This window comes from Somniosus microcephalus, chromosome 17, assembly GCF_052327205.1.
Source record: "Somniosus microcephalus isolate GS21.2 chromosome 17, FLI_Smic_1.0, whole genome shotgun sequence".
Classification (NCBI taxonomy): Eukaryota; Metazoa; Chordata; class Chondrichthyes; order Squaliformes; family Somniosidae; genus Somniosus; species Somniosus microcephalus.
In genome coordinates, this window is record NC_141003.1 from 58,735,884 (window position 1) to 58,750,939 (window position 15,056).

General features: G+C 44.3%; 1 protein-coding gene across 2 annotated transcripts in view; it reads right to left on the reverse strand.

Annotated features, from left to right (window-relative positions):
• Positions 1 to 15,056, reverse strand: part of reln (reelin) — a 391,712-nt gene that overhangs the window by 145,417 nt on the left and 231,239 nt on the right. For both annotated transcript variants that reach the window (XM_086010451.1, XM_086010450.1), the window contains 3 exons: positions 12,103 to 12,289; positions 11,173 to 11,378; positions 10,328 to 10,499 (listed from right to left, as the gene is read on the reverse strand). In XM_086010451.1, the coding sequence (XP_085866577.1) occupies positions 10,328 to 10,499; positions 11,173 to 11,378; positions 12,103 to 12,289 (565 nt within the window). The remainder of the gene's footprint in view (positions 1 to 10,327; positions 10,500 to 11,172; positions 11,379 to 12,102; positions 12,290 to 15,056) is intronic.

Genomic DNA, 15,056 nt, shown 5'->3' on the forward strand with positions numbered 1-15,056 from the left:
ACATGGTGTAAAAGACAAACTAATCAGCTTGGTGTAAAAGACAAACTAATCAGCTTGCTGAACTTGAACACCAAGTCTTATTTAACAACTGATTTCATGCTTCAGCTCCCTCAGTCAGAACAGGCAAATAGCTACAATTATCTTTCACTTGTACCCCATTTAGAACTGCTTCCAATCTAAGAAGTCCCACAATATAAGCCAGTTCCTATTACTGCAAGTTCAGGACACTTATTCTGGGATTGACAGTAACACCATTTTAATCTTACACGTGTGCGATTGTTACAAGGTTACTTTTGCAGCGTTGTTATTCTGGACGAAGAGCTTTCCTGCTGTGCGAGGAATGTCCGTACAGGCTGACAGTGTGAAAATCATATCACTGACTATTACGCTGAGCTGAGATCTTATCCTGCGCAGATCAAGAAGAAAACAGCAGCACCGATGCCAAGCGGCACTTGAGGCAGCCATTTTCATTTCCCACCAGCAGTGTTTTGCCTGAGTTGGTTTCCTGACTTCCAGTCACAGCACTGTAATATAATTGAGCTGTTAAGAGAATTTTTTTACTGTAATTTTGGACTGAACAGCCAGGAAACACAGTTCTATTTCTGACCTCTCTTTCCCATGCATCATCAGTGGCACAACTGTTCAATAGGCTGACACTCCAATGCAGTGCTGAGGGAGTGCTGCACTGTCAGAGGTGCCGTCTTTTGGATGAGACGTTAAACCGAGGCCCCATCTTCCCCCTCAGGTGGACATAAAAGATTCCATGGCATTATTACAAAGAAGAGCCACGGGAGTTCTCCCCGGTGTCCTGGCCAATATTTATCCCTCAATCAACATCACTAAAACAGATTATCTGATCATTATCACATTGCTGTATGCGGGAGCTTGCTGTGCACAAATTGGCTGCCGTGTTTCCTACATTACAACAGTGACTACACTCCAAAAGTAAAGGGTAAAAGCTGTAAAGGGCTTTGGGGCGTCCTGAGCTCATAAAAGGCGCTATATAAAACAAGTCTTTCTTTTTTTCTTTATCAAATGAAACAAGGATATAATGGGTTATACTGCTGCTGTCGTAACACTTGGGTCTATTAGGAAATCATGGGTATGAGAGCTCGCTCATTCCAAACATATTGTTAGTTGTTATTGCAATATTGGAGGGTATACCATGCACAAAATGGCTTGTTACAGCTCGTTTCTCTCCTGGACAATTTTAGCTGTCTTACATCACTGTCATGGTGAGTCCCAACTACCCCTATGTTGAAGAGTACCTGCTCTTGCCTCGAGATCTAAGCAGCGTTCAGTAATATTCCCAGAAAATGATCAACAAATCCTGCCTGATAATTGCTTCTGCTACCAGACTTATCTAATGCCTTCATAGGATCTCACTCCAATCTTCAAAGGTGGTAAAGCATTATATCACATCTTGTTTTAAGTTTAAAAGATCAAATAATTAAATTTTACAAAAGGTGAACAAGCGCATGACACGTACGACGACGACCTTTCATGTATGAAGTGGTGGAAGGATTTCTGGCCGTGATTAACGCTCCTTCCGTGACCGTAACCATCTTCGTACCAGCCATTAGGGTGGTTAGTCCTATGGCGGGAGGGTTTTACGGGCTCCCACAACCCATACGAGGGGGGGGGAGCACCCACACCCACGGACGCAAGTATCCCGCTGGATGTTGTAATGAAATCTGTTTGTCTTGATCCTGTATTCGTTTTGCACTCATGTATATTACCCTCCCCCACTGTGTATAGTTTCACTTCCTCTTTCCCGACTAACCTGGGAGGTTCCAGGTCTTGGCTCTTGGCTCCGCCCCTGACTTCTCTTAGATCCCAGGATCTGCATGACTCATTCCTGTGAACCAGTCGGCGTGTTGAGATGTTAGCTCTGATCTTAGTGATTAAAAGACAACTTGTTTAAGTCTATAACTTCTAGTTTTGTGGTTATTGAAGGCCCATCAATTTTAATCACTAAAGAATACTAGGATGGATCGACTCCTAAAACCAGAGCGTCTGGACTTGGATCCACATTCTGCTGAAGCATCAAATCAATTTGGACACTGGCTCAAATGCTTCGAACTCTTCGCGGGGGCCTCATCCGCTAGCGAGGTAGATAAACTGAGTCTACTGACTACTCGCGTAAGTCATCGGATTTATTCGTTCATCCGGGACGCCACCTCTTACACGGAGGCCATCACTATCCTGAAGGCCCAATACCAGAGGCCGGTAAACGAAGTGTACGCCAGACATCTGCTGGCTACACGCAGGCAGTGACCAGAGGAATCAATGGACGATTTCTTACAGGGCCTAAAGGACCTGGTCCGGGACTGTAACTGCAAGGCCGTGACGGCCAACGCGTACTCTGACGAATTGGTCTGCGATTCCTTCATCACGGGCCTCAAATCGAATTATATCCGGCAGAGACTGCTGGAGAAGGAGGTCCTGGACTTAAAAAAGGCAGTGGCCACTGCGCGATCACTGGACGTGGCCCAGAGAAACTCTGACTCTTATTCTTCCGGCCATGCGGCCCTCACCGCCTCGTGCGCGCCGAGGGGGCCGCCATCTTGGAATCAGCCATCTTCCCCATCCAGGTCTCAGACCAGCTCTACGCCGCCGGAGTCCCCACACAGAAGTTCACCCAGGAGTCCTACTACAGCGGCAATGTCTCGAGGCCCGAAATGCTACTTCTGCGGCCAGGCCCAGCACCCCAGACAACGATGCCCAGCGAAGGACGCTACATGCTTCAAATGTAAGAAAAAGGGGCATTTTAGCAAAGTCTGCAGGGGGAATCCGATTTCCAACTCCGTCACCGCCTCGTGCGTGCCGTGCGGGCCGCCATCTTGGGATCTGCCATCTTTTCCCGACTCAACGGCCGCCCAGGGCCCAACAGTGGCTTCGATCACGGTGGATCAATCCAGGCCACACCCGTTGACAAAATCCATGATGGACATACAGGTAAACGGGAATTTAACGAAATGTTTAATTGACTGTGGGAGTACCGAGAGTTTTATCCACCCTAGCCTGGTACGGCGGCACTCATTAACGGTAACCCCTACACGGAGCAGAATTGCTATGGCTGCTAAGCCCCACACTTCTGACATTTTGGGCTACTGTGTGGTAACACTGACTGTAAAAGGCACGGACTACAAGGATTTTAAACTCCTCGTGATGCCAGAACTCTGTGTTAATGTAACCTTGGGCCTGGACTTCCAGTGTCACCACGAAAGTGTCACGCTAGCATATGGCGGGTCCCAGCCGCCACTCACAGTCTGTGGCCTATCAACCTTAAAAATCAGCCCGCCCTCTTTATTCGCTAATCTCGCTCCGGACTGTAGGCCCATAGCGACCAAAAGTAGACGGTACAGTCTGGAAGACAGACACTTTATCAAGGCGGAAGTGGACAGACTCCTGTGGGAAGGCATTATTGAATGCAATACCAGCCCGTGGCGTGCCCAAGTAGTCATAGTTAAAAATAGCGAAAAGAAACGGATGGTAATTGACTACAGCCAGACTGTTAATATTTATACCCAGCTGGACGCCTACCCCTTACCCCGCATATCAGAAATGGTCAACCAGATTGCGCAATACCGAGTCTTCTCGACTATCGACCTCAAATCCGCGTATCACCAGCTCCCCATTAGAACGGAGGACCGCCCATATACCGCCTTCGAGGCGAACGGGCGCCTCTACCATTTTCTCAGAGTGCCCTTCGGGGTAACAAATGGGGTCTCGGTCTTCCAACGTGAGATGGACCGCATGGTTGATGAGAATAAACTACAAGCTACCTACCCCTATCTGGACAATGTCACTATCTGCGGGCTCAACCAGCAAGACCACGATCTAAATCTTGCGAGATTTTTAAAAACTGCCCTAAAGCTGAATCTAACCTACAACAAAGACAAATGTGTCTTCAACACAACCCGTCTCTGTATCCTCGGCTGTGTGGTGGAAGATGGGGTAATTGGACCGGACCCTGACCGATTACGCCCCCTAAAGGAACTGCCCCTGCCACACAATCCCAAAGCTTTAAAAAGGTGCCTGGGATTTTTTTCGTATTATGCCCAATGGGTGCCCAATTACTCTGATAAGGCCCGACCCCTCATTAAATCGACGTCCTTCCCACTATCAGCTGAAGCTCGGGAGGCTTTCACCAATATTAAACAGGACATTGAAAGGGCTGCAGTGTGTGCAGTGGACAAATGCATTCCCTTTCAAGTCGAAAGCGATGCGTCAGACTTTGCCTTAGCTGCGACCCTCAATCAGGCTGGGAGACCTGTGGCCTTCTTCTCCCGAACCCTTCAGGGACCTGAAATCAGGCACTCTTCTGTCGAGAAGGAGGCACAGGCTATAGTGGAGGCAGTGCGGCACTGGAGACACTACCTAGCCGGCAAACGTTTCACCCTGCTCACCGACCAGCGGTCGGTGGCTTTCATGTTTAATAACAAACAAAGGGGGAAAATCAAGAATGACAAAATACTCAGGTGGAGGATCAAACTATCCACGTTCGACTATGATATTATGTACAGGCCGGGAGCCCTTAATGAACCCCCAGACGCCCTATCGCGGGGAATGTGTGCCAGCATTCATACGGACAAATTACAGGGTCTCCACAACGACCTCTGTCACCCAGGGGTTACCCGACTATACCATTTTATAAAGTCCCGCAATCTGCCCCACTCCATCGAGGAGGTCAGGGCAATGACCAGAGCCTGCCGCATCTGTGCGGAATGCAAGCCTCGTTTCTACAGGCCTGACCGTGCACACCTTATCAAAGCCACACGGCCATTCGAGCGCCTAAGTCCGGACTTCAAGGGACCCCTTCCCTCTGCCGACCGTAACGTATACTTCCTCAATATCATTGATGAATATTCCCGCTTCCCCTTCGCCATTCCCTGCCCAGACATGACCAGTGCCACGGTCATCAAGTGTCTCTGTAATCTATTCTGCATGTTTGGCATGCCGAACTACATACACAGCGATAGGGGGACGTCATTCATGAGTGACGAGCTGCGCCAGTTCTTGCTCTCGAAGGGGATAGCCACTAGCAGAACCACTAGCTACAACCCCCGGGGTAATGGGCAAGTGGAAAGGGAGAATGCTACTGTTTGGAAGGCTGTCACGTTAGCCTTAAAGTCAAAAGGCCTTCCGACCTCCCGCTGGCAGGAAGTCCTCCCAGACGTGCTCCACTCCATAATGTCTCTGTTATGTACTGCCACTAACGCTACCCCTCACGAAAAGATGTTTGTTTTCCCCCGGAAATCCACCTCGGGCATATCTCTACCCGCGTGGCTGACGTCTCTGGGGACAGTACTATTGCGGAAGCACGTGAGAGGCCATAAAACGGACCCCCTTGTGGAAAAGGTACAGCTCCTCCATGCAAACCCTCAGTACGCCTATATCAAATACTCTGACGGACGAGAGGACACTGTTTCCATAAAAGACCTCGCTCCCTCGGGGAGTGGAGCGAACGATGGGAGACTACCCGATGAAGACCTACACTACAAAGAGACAGGACGCCCAGAGGTATCAATACCCAACTTTAACCTGGAGGACACTGCAGATAACCTGGAAGACACTGCGGAGGCCCGGACAGCGGAGGAACCAGAATCCACTCCCCTAGAGGCACCCCAACCGGCTTTGCGCCGATCACTGAGAACTGCAAAACCTCCTGACAGACTCACTTATACCAAATTTTAAGAAACATCACCCCGATGGACTAAATCTATAGAAGGGGTGAATGTAATGAAATCTGTTTGTCTTGATCCTGTATTCGTTTTGCACTCATGTATATTACCCTCCCCCACTGTGTATAGTTTCACTTCCTCTTTCCCGACTAACCTGGGAGGTTCCAGGTCTTGGCTCTTGGCTCCGCCCCTGACTTCTCTTAGATCCCAGGATCTGTATGACTCATTCCTGTGAACCAGTCGGCGTGTTGAGATGTTAGCTCTGATCTTAGTGATTAAAAGACAACTTGTTTAAGTCTATAACTTCTAGTTTTGTGGTTATTGAAGGCCCATCAGATGTCAACCCAGAATTTAGAGCCGGAGCTCCGACTCCACTTGCCGGGACTGTCTGGAGCGGGGTTCGAAATCCTACGCCTTCTGGCCCAGCGGCGGGGATGGTACCACTACGCCAAAGGCCCACTCCTAGCACATAGGTAACAGCCATATAATATAGTTATATATTTAGAGTAGATATCATTCCATGAGTGGATATAATAATAGAGGTCACAACTCTAAGAACTAAGCTAGTCCTTTGTAACTGTCTTATAAATAACAATGCTACTTTTCCCAGAAATTCTTACTCCTTGGGAGCCTGATTAATCTACAAATTTTGGAAATTCAAACCGATTATCTTCTCTATTTTAGGAGTTTAAAACTGATTGAAAATCTCAGAGAAGAATTAAGCAGACTCCTGGTTGTAAACAGAACAGCCCTTTTTATATCCCAGAAAACAGTTAACAAGGATTTCTTAGAGTTTGATTATCTGACCATTCAAATTTTAAAAAACCAACTATCACAAACTGAACAAATCGCACAGGGTTGTTTAAGTTTGAATTAATTCTCCCACCAGCTTGTAACCAACAAAACTTATAACACTGTTTTGGGCTAGGCTTGGTACAAGAATTTGAGCTGGAGTTGATTTTTAAATTGCTTATGTTCTGTGACTGGATTTAAAGACACATCTATCTGATTTTTGTCACACCAATGAATAGTTGTTCTAGTACTGATTCCCCAAATTGTTCCGCTGGGCCCCACAAGGAAAGTCTGGACCTCCGCTACTCCGGGCTTCCCCTCCACTATTCCCACCAGTGATTTCCTACCACCACCCACCCCGTGGCTTACACGAGGGTCGTCCTCGAGGCCACCCAATCTTCCAGTGCTGGTACAACATTGGGTGGGTTTGACACTCGCCCCCTACCTGCCCCAAACCCACTCCAAGTCAAAATCCCCCCCACAGTTTTAATGACCTTTGTTCTGGGATATCCAGGAGCTATATCTTGGAAATACTGCACAAAGACAGTAGTCATTAAAAAAAACTCAAAAATGTAACACTTGGCAGACAAGATGTAACAATTGTTTTAAAGTAGACAACATAACCAGTTTCATCTCTATTATTAAAGTAAATCCTCTTACAGCACAAGACTCAGTCACAGATTTGGATCCTCGTAGGGGACATTCAGCTTTTTTACTTCCAAAGGTAGATAAAATGACCATATCTAAAGAAAGGCCAGAGACTCCACACAGTATTTGTCACACTGTTGAACTGTCTGCCTTTGGCCATCCTGACTGATCAGCAGTGGAACAGGGTCACCTCTGTGTGTCTACCTTCTCTTCTTCTCTGACAGCTTTGAGGACTTTTAATGGTCCCTTTACATAATAACACTGATGTGGAGAGCAGCCCTAACTTTTGCCTCTAGGTGCCGAGACCCATCTGAAGAAATGTAAGCAACAGCATCCTTAAGGGACAATTCCGTAATCCAGTGCTCCCGTCAATTTCCTGAAGATGCGCTCCCTACGAGCACCGCTCCTCACTGGGAGCACCGGATCAGGGAATCACTCATAAACACTCTTCCGTCAGTGGAAGGGGCTGCCATTTTTATTTGCCATGGGTAGGCTTTACAATATACAGTGTGTATGGGAGCAATTCCTCTATGGACACCAGTTTGCAGTGAATTTTGTTCTGTAAACAAATTGTCCCTCAGGCACAGGGATTTTCACATTAGCGGCAGAGCATCGTGAAAACACCGTCATGGAGTGTGACTGAGTTTAGCTTTAATCTACAATGCATGTCCCTAGGCAACACGAGTTGTCAGTTGCTGTCAGCTCCAGGAGGATCTTATCTGGTTATACAAGCCATTTCTAAATCAATAAAAGTTTGAAAAGAAAATGGCCTTCCCCCACAACTTCAGTAAATAAGCATGCTTTTACTGGTAAATATTTCAAGCACTGTAGAATAATTAAATAGCAGGAACTTGAATGGGTCTCTCCAGGTGCTTTTGCACTGGTACCTGTTTTGTTTGGATTACAGGATGCTAGCACCTTTGTTAGGGCTCCCTGGGCCCATGTTGCTATAGTTTTGAAGCAGAATGATAGACCCACTACTAAACAAGCACCAGCATTAAAGTGCTGTTTGCGTCCATTTCTCTTGTGTGCAATACTGGAGACGGCTGAGCTTGGTGCACCGTCAGGCATCTGAATATTTGCATCTATTTTTGTGGCTGTGATTGTGATGACTTTGGGCAAGAAGCAGAGCTTTAAAAGGAAAGATGACTGTGCAGTGATAAATACTTATCCATAAACACCTCTCTTATTTTATTGATACTGAAAGTCACAGGCCTCCTCTATGGAATCTTGTGTCCAGATATTTGCTGAACTATAGGGCAACTGACTTGAGTGACATAAGACAAGGTGATCCCGTACAGCACATCCTCTCCAGATCATATGATTGTAATCAGTTGAGGTTATTGCTTATAACTGGGATATATCTGATAAGTAAGACAAATTATAGAGAATGCAGGACGAGGTGGCAAATTTACTGAAGTTTCTACTGCAGATGTTCATCCACGTAAGTTAGAGGGAAACAGCTAGAGCTCACTTTGTCTGGGACCTTTCTTGGGATTTGAACAGGATCTCAAGAGAACTATTGCTACCTGTTAAAGGGATATTGTCGCAGTATCATTTAGTTTTTCAAAGTCAGTTGCAGTAACTAGGGACAGCTTACTCTGAACAGTCAGTTGAAATGCTGTCAAGCACTGCTCAAAACTGAAACTATAAAAACTAGAAAGCAAGTCATTCATAAACAGTCAAGGTTTGAACCTGATTAACCTCCTATATCCCAATGATTACTGAATCTTTCAGTTATCTTTCTTGGCAATTTTTAATGATTTGTAATGGTGCAATTAAGACATTATAATTTACTCAGCTTATCAGATATATCCCAGCTTTATAAGGGCTACAACCTTGATTAATTACAATCAGAGTATTTTATTAATGATAAAAAATGCTCCATTCTGGCAATTAGATTTTATGGCAAGATGTATATGTGTATAAAGTTCAGATCTGTTTCCTTAACCTATTACCACAAGCAATTCCAGTCTTTCTGTGATTATTTCCAGTGCATGGCAGATATCAATCTATATTTTATATCGAACGTTGCTGGTTCATATAAAGTAGCTGGATTTATGAGTATCAGAATGTGACTGGAACTCCATTAGCCACTTCCAATACTTACTCCCTTGAAGTAACTGGCGGGGGGTCACTTGAGTGAACTGGCAGGGCATGGGGTTTTGAAAGGCATCCTAGTCCCCAGAGATACAGCACCTCAGTGGGCCACTGAAGATAGAGATCTTCAAAATAAACTTTAACTTTACCGAAGCAAGAAAGCCGGTTACATAAAATTGCTGGTGCCGACAGCTACTGAATCTATTAAAGGGACATTTCACACAATTTATTGATGTACCTTATCTGCCTGATTGCTAATGCTAACCAACATTACACTCCCCATTACACTGGCTCTGAAGTAGAAAACAAGATTGATTTTTTAAACTGTCTGCATACTTTTACTATTTTACATTTATTTATTTTTTCACTAAAAAACAGTCCATCTCCATTGCTTTAATTGTGCGTTTTTTTTTAATAAATTGGACAGCTGGCAGGCTCTGGGAATCTCAGGTCTCCCTGGGCCAACCAGATTTTTTGTGTTCAGTTCATGTTCTGAGATGTGGGAAATTAACATTAATATTACAGTGATAAAGCTGCTCAAACATCAGGAATAACTATTAACGGCACACCACTAAATGAAACAGCCTAAACAAAATTTACATAAAAATAAAATTTAAATTCCTGAAAATATAAAGTGCAGGCTGTATAATTTGCGTGGCTGCATCACAAATAACTGCAGGCCGATCTTTGCTGTGCTAATTATGTCGAAACTGGTTAGTGCTATCTGCAACCCAATTGCGTCCGGCAAAGTAAATGTCTGAAGTGCTGTAAGGATTAATCTCCCAGCCTGCTGAATGAGCTTATCTGCCATTTTACTTGATATGCGTGTCTATGTATTGGTTGTGGATGTCACTGATGGAGTTAATGTGGGATGTTTGATTTAGCTCAGTGACGAAATTGCTGTTTAATTGTCCGCAAAATGTCAGATCTGGGGATGGAAAATTTTTTTTTTTTAAACACTTAAACATGCCGAATTATATTTTGCACTCCTGATGACAGAAGGCTACAGATTATCTGTACAGTAGTAATATTTTTTGTGAATCGTTTGACTGGAGCTTCTCCAAGTAAAGTTCTGTAATAAAAATGGTGACATTTGTTACCTGCTGTATTGTTGGGGTGATGACGGGGATAATCTGTTTCTGTCGCTCTGATAAAATGATGATGTCATCAATAGCCCACTGGTCATATCCCTCACCGGAGTGAACTGGCTGCCACCAGCGGAACCTCGTACAAGTGGTCTTAGCAGAAGCCGGAAGCTCGAAATAAACAAATCTGTTGAATGTAACACAAATGATCGAAAACAAAATTATTTCCGTTTCATTTCATTGTTTAAATTTGCTTTTCTTTCGCTCTACAAGCTTGGATTATGCTCAGACAAGAGGACAAAGAAAAATCTAATTCCCAGGCCTCTGCGAATAGACCTGTTGAACCAGCTGCAGCAGAACCTTATATTTTCCCCCTCCTTCCTGGGTGTGAGTGCCTCCCCTTCACTTGGTGCCTTCCTCTGATGGAATAGCTGAATTCTTTAACTCACTTTGAGGGGGTTCACGGGCCCAAAACTGACATGTTGCAGCAACGCAGCGCATTTGCGCCCACTGTCAGTAAAATGTGGCCCCGGGGAGGGGGGCAGCAGCGTCTATACCAGACAGCTGTCATCTGTAGAGGAGTCAGGGAAAACCACTCTGGAAGTGGTTGCAAGTTCCTCTGAATGAAGCCTCATTTACTTCACAAAGCTGAACCGAGAGCTGGCGCTGACAGCAGTACTTTAGTGTAAAGTAATTAGTTGGTGATGATTCTATGGCAAATCTGGTGCAAGGCACCTTTGAAGAGCAACTTTGTGCTGCTTGGTGCAACAGTGGCCGGGTTTGCCTTCAGTGTGTGTTTAGTTGACTTGAATCTAATAAACAAGGCACTGGTATGTACATGTTCCCTCCCCGAGTCGTACCTGGGTTGACTGAAATCGGAAAAGTACATCTCTGAAAGTAGGTGCCAGGTTATGCCGCCATTGTTGCTGTACTGCAATAAGACACTCTCCTCTCTGCTGTCGGGCATGTTACAGGAGGCTGTGTCCCCGCCAATCCGTATGTAGAACTGGATAAAGTCCACCCATTGGGTGTCCAGGTCCCAGCTGACCAGCTGCCTCTTCCCATTCTGGACAAACAAGTGAATGCGGCAAGGTTTTAATGTTACAGTATCTGATGCGCCTTTTATTTAACATTCTTGTAGCAATCAACAGCATACGAAGGAACTGCTGGGAAATGACTCACCAAATGTGGGGGGCGAGAAAGATCAAAGGTGATTGTTCTTTGCAAAACATGAAAGAGAAAACAAACTGTCATTGTGGACTGGAGCCCACAGCCAGATTTTCTCTCCTCCTGTCTCAGAGATACTGAGTGTAGTTCCAATGGACACCTGCTCACCTCCAACACCTCAGCCAAGCGATTATCCTTCATGTGAGAGCCTCGACAGTGACTACAGGGTGTGAGCGGTGGTTGGCAACATAATAGACAAGCTTGATCGTATCCTCACTTGAGTTTTTCACACCCACACTTTACAGGAAGGGTTGCGAGAGTATGTATCCTGGGTAATTCTCCTCTTGCTTAGCCCAGGTCATTGTTGCCAATTGTGGCACTCCCATTGCTGCCCAGCTGACATCAGCACAGGCCAGGGATTTAACCTGGAGCCGGTTTAGGTTAGATCAGGCTTAGGTTACCGCTCTAAATAACTAAGCCATCGGGGGGCCTAGAATTTGTTCATCTTCATTTATAATTTTCAAAATGGCACACAAGGAGCACAAATCCCCACGTGATGCTAAAGCCACTTTTCTTTGAACTGACACTGGTTCAGGTTGTATTGGATGAAAAGTGACTCATACCTCGGAGAAGTAGAGAGATGAACCTGAGGAAATGACTCCGCAACCTTGCTCCGGTTTAACGATTTGTCCACCAATCACTTCCAGCCAATCATTCTTCATCACAGCCTCATTCTCAAAGTCACACATCACTGTTGAAGGCAACATAGCCTCTGGCTTACAGGTAGATCCATGATAACCTGGATCGCATCTTTAAGGAAAGAAATAACCACTCTCAGGCACTGTATTGTGATTATGCAGTTCTGCACTGTGTCAATAAGCCACATTTTAGCTTAATTTACCTTAAAGAGATGATGAAACAAATGCTTGCTGGGATGTTAAGGTTATAAATATAAATTACTGCCTGTTGGGTTACAGAAGCAATCAAGTGTGTAACTAAACATAACAAAATATGGAACAAGATCTTCTTAGGCAAAGGCATTCAGTCTGCTAAACCCATCCATCCCTGTGCATAATTTACCCCATCATAGGGGGGAGTTTTCACATGGTTTCGATTCCTGGGGCACTGGCACCAGTACTGGGGAAAGTGAGATCTGTATCGTTGGGACGGTCTTCACCTGAACCGTGCTGGGACCAGTGTTCTGGCGAGTTGTATAACTAGGGCAGTAGAGAGGGCTTTAAACTAAATATTGGGGGCATGGGATCAAATTTGGGAAGATGTGGTATTTCAAAGATTAGAGACAAGGCAATAGAGAAAGGTATTAATATGGGAAATGATAAACAGACCGTGACAGGAAGGGATAGAGAGTACAAAGAGTAAATCAAAAGACAAGGCTAGAGGTTACAAAAATAATAAAAGGACAAAACTAAAGGCTCTGCATCTGAATGCACGTAGCATTCGAAACAAAACAGATGAACTGATAGCGCAAATAGGAATAAATAAATATGATTTGATGGCCATTACAGAAACATGGCTGCAGGTTGACATAGATTGGGACCTGAATATTGAAGGGTACATGACATTTAGGAAGGACAGGAAGGTGGGAACAGGTGGAGGGGTGGCTCTGTTAATTAATGATGGTATTAGCAGAATAGAGAGTGATGACCTAAGTTCAGGAAACCAGGATGTAGAAGCGGTTTGGGTAGAGATGAGAAATAATAAAGGCAAGAAGTCACTTGTGGGAGTTGTGTACAGGCCCCTAACAGTAACCACATGGTAGGATGGAGTATAAAGGAAGAAATAATGGGAGCTTGTCAGAAGGGTACGGCAATAATCATGGGGGATTTTAATCTGCATATAGACTGGAAAAATCAGATGGGCAAAGGTAGCATAGGTGAGGAGTTCATGTAAGAAACTATCCCGAAAACATTCCAACAGCACGTTCTGGAGCCAACCAGAGAGCAGGCTATACTAGACCTGGTATTGTGCAACGAGATAGGATTAATTAATGACCTCATAGTGAAGGCGCCCCTAGGTAGCAGTGATCATAATATGATTGAATTTTACATTCAGTTTGAGAGAGAGAAGAGTGGGTTCAAGACTAGAATTTTAAACTTAAATAAGGACAATTATGAGGGCATGAAAGCAGAGCTAGCTAAAGTGAACTGGCAAATTAGGTTAAGGGATAGATCATTAGAGTTGCAGTGGCAGACATTTAAGGGGATATTTAAGAATACACAGAATATATACATTCCAACAAGAAAGAAAAATTCCAAGGGGAGGACCCACCATCTGTGGTTAACTAAAAAAGTTAAAGATAGTATTAAACTTAAAGAAAAAGCATATAATTGCGCAAAGATGGGTGGCAGGTCAGAAGATTGGACAGAATAGAAAAAACAGCAAAGAATGACTAAAAGATTAATAAGGAGAGAAAAATTAGAGTACGAGAGAAAGCTAGCTAGAAATATAAAAACAGATAGTAAGAGTTTCTATAGATATTTAAAAAAGAAAAGAGTTAACAAAGTGAGCGTTGGTCCTATAAAAAGTGAGTCTGGAGAATTAATAATGGAAAATAAGGAGATGGCAGTTGAATTGAACAGGTATTTTGCATCGGTCTTCACTATAGAGGATACAAGTAACATCCCAGAAATAGCTGTAAATCAGGAAATGGAAGGGAGGGAGGAACTCAAGAAAATTATAATCACCAGGGAAGTGGTACTGAGCAAATTGTTGGAGCTGCGGGCTGACAAGTCCCCGGGTCCTGATGGACTTCATCCTAGGGTCTTAAAAGAAGTGGCTAGTGAGATAGTTGATGCGTTGGTTTTAATTTTCCAAAATTCCCTAGATTCGGGGAAGGTTCCATTAGATTGGAAAATAGCGAATATAACTCCTTTATTCAAAAAGGGAGGGAGACGGAAAGCAGGAAACTACAGGCCAGTTAGCTTAACATCTGTCATAAGGAAGATGTTAGAAGCTATTATTAAAGACGTTATAGTAGGGCATTTAGAAAAGTTCAAAGTAATCAGGCAGAGTCAACATGGTTTTGTGCAAAGGAAATCATGTTTAACCAATTTATTGGAGTTCTTTGAGGAAGTAACATGTGCTGTGGATAAAGGGGAACCGGTGGATGTACTGTACTTAGATTTCCAGAAGGCAATTGATAAGGTGCTACATCAAAGGTTATTGTGGAAAATAAAAGCTCATGGTTAAGGGGGTAACATATTGGCATGGATAGAAGATTGGCTAGCTAACAGGAAACAGAGAGTAGGCATAAATGGGTCATTTTCTGATTGGCAAGATGTAACGAGTGGTGTGCCACAGGGATCAGTGCTGAGGCCTCAACTTTTTACAATTTATATAAATGACTTGGATGAAGGGACCGAAGGTATGGTTACTAAATTTGCTGATGACACAAAGATAGGTAGGAAAGTAAATTGTGAAGAGGACATAAGGAGGCTACAATGGGATATAGATAAGTTAAGTGAGTGGGCAAAGATCTGGCAAATGCAGTATAATGTGGGAAAATGTGAAGTTGTCCATTTTGGCAGGAAGAATAAAAAAGCATATTATCTAAATG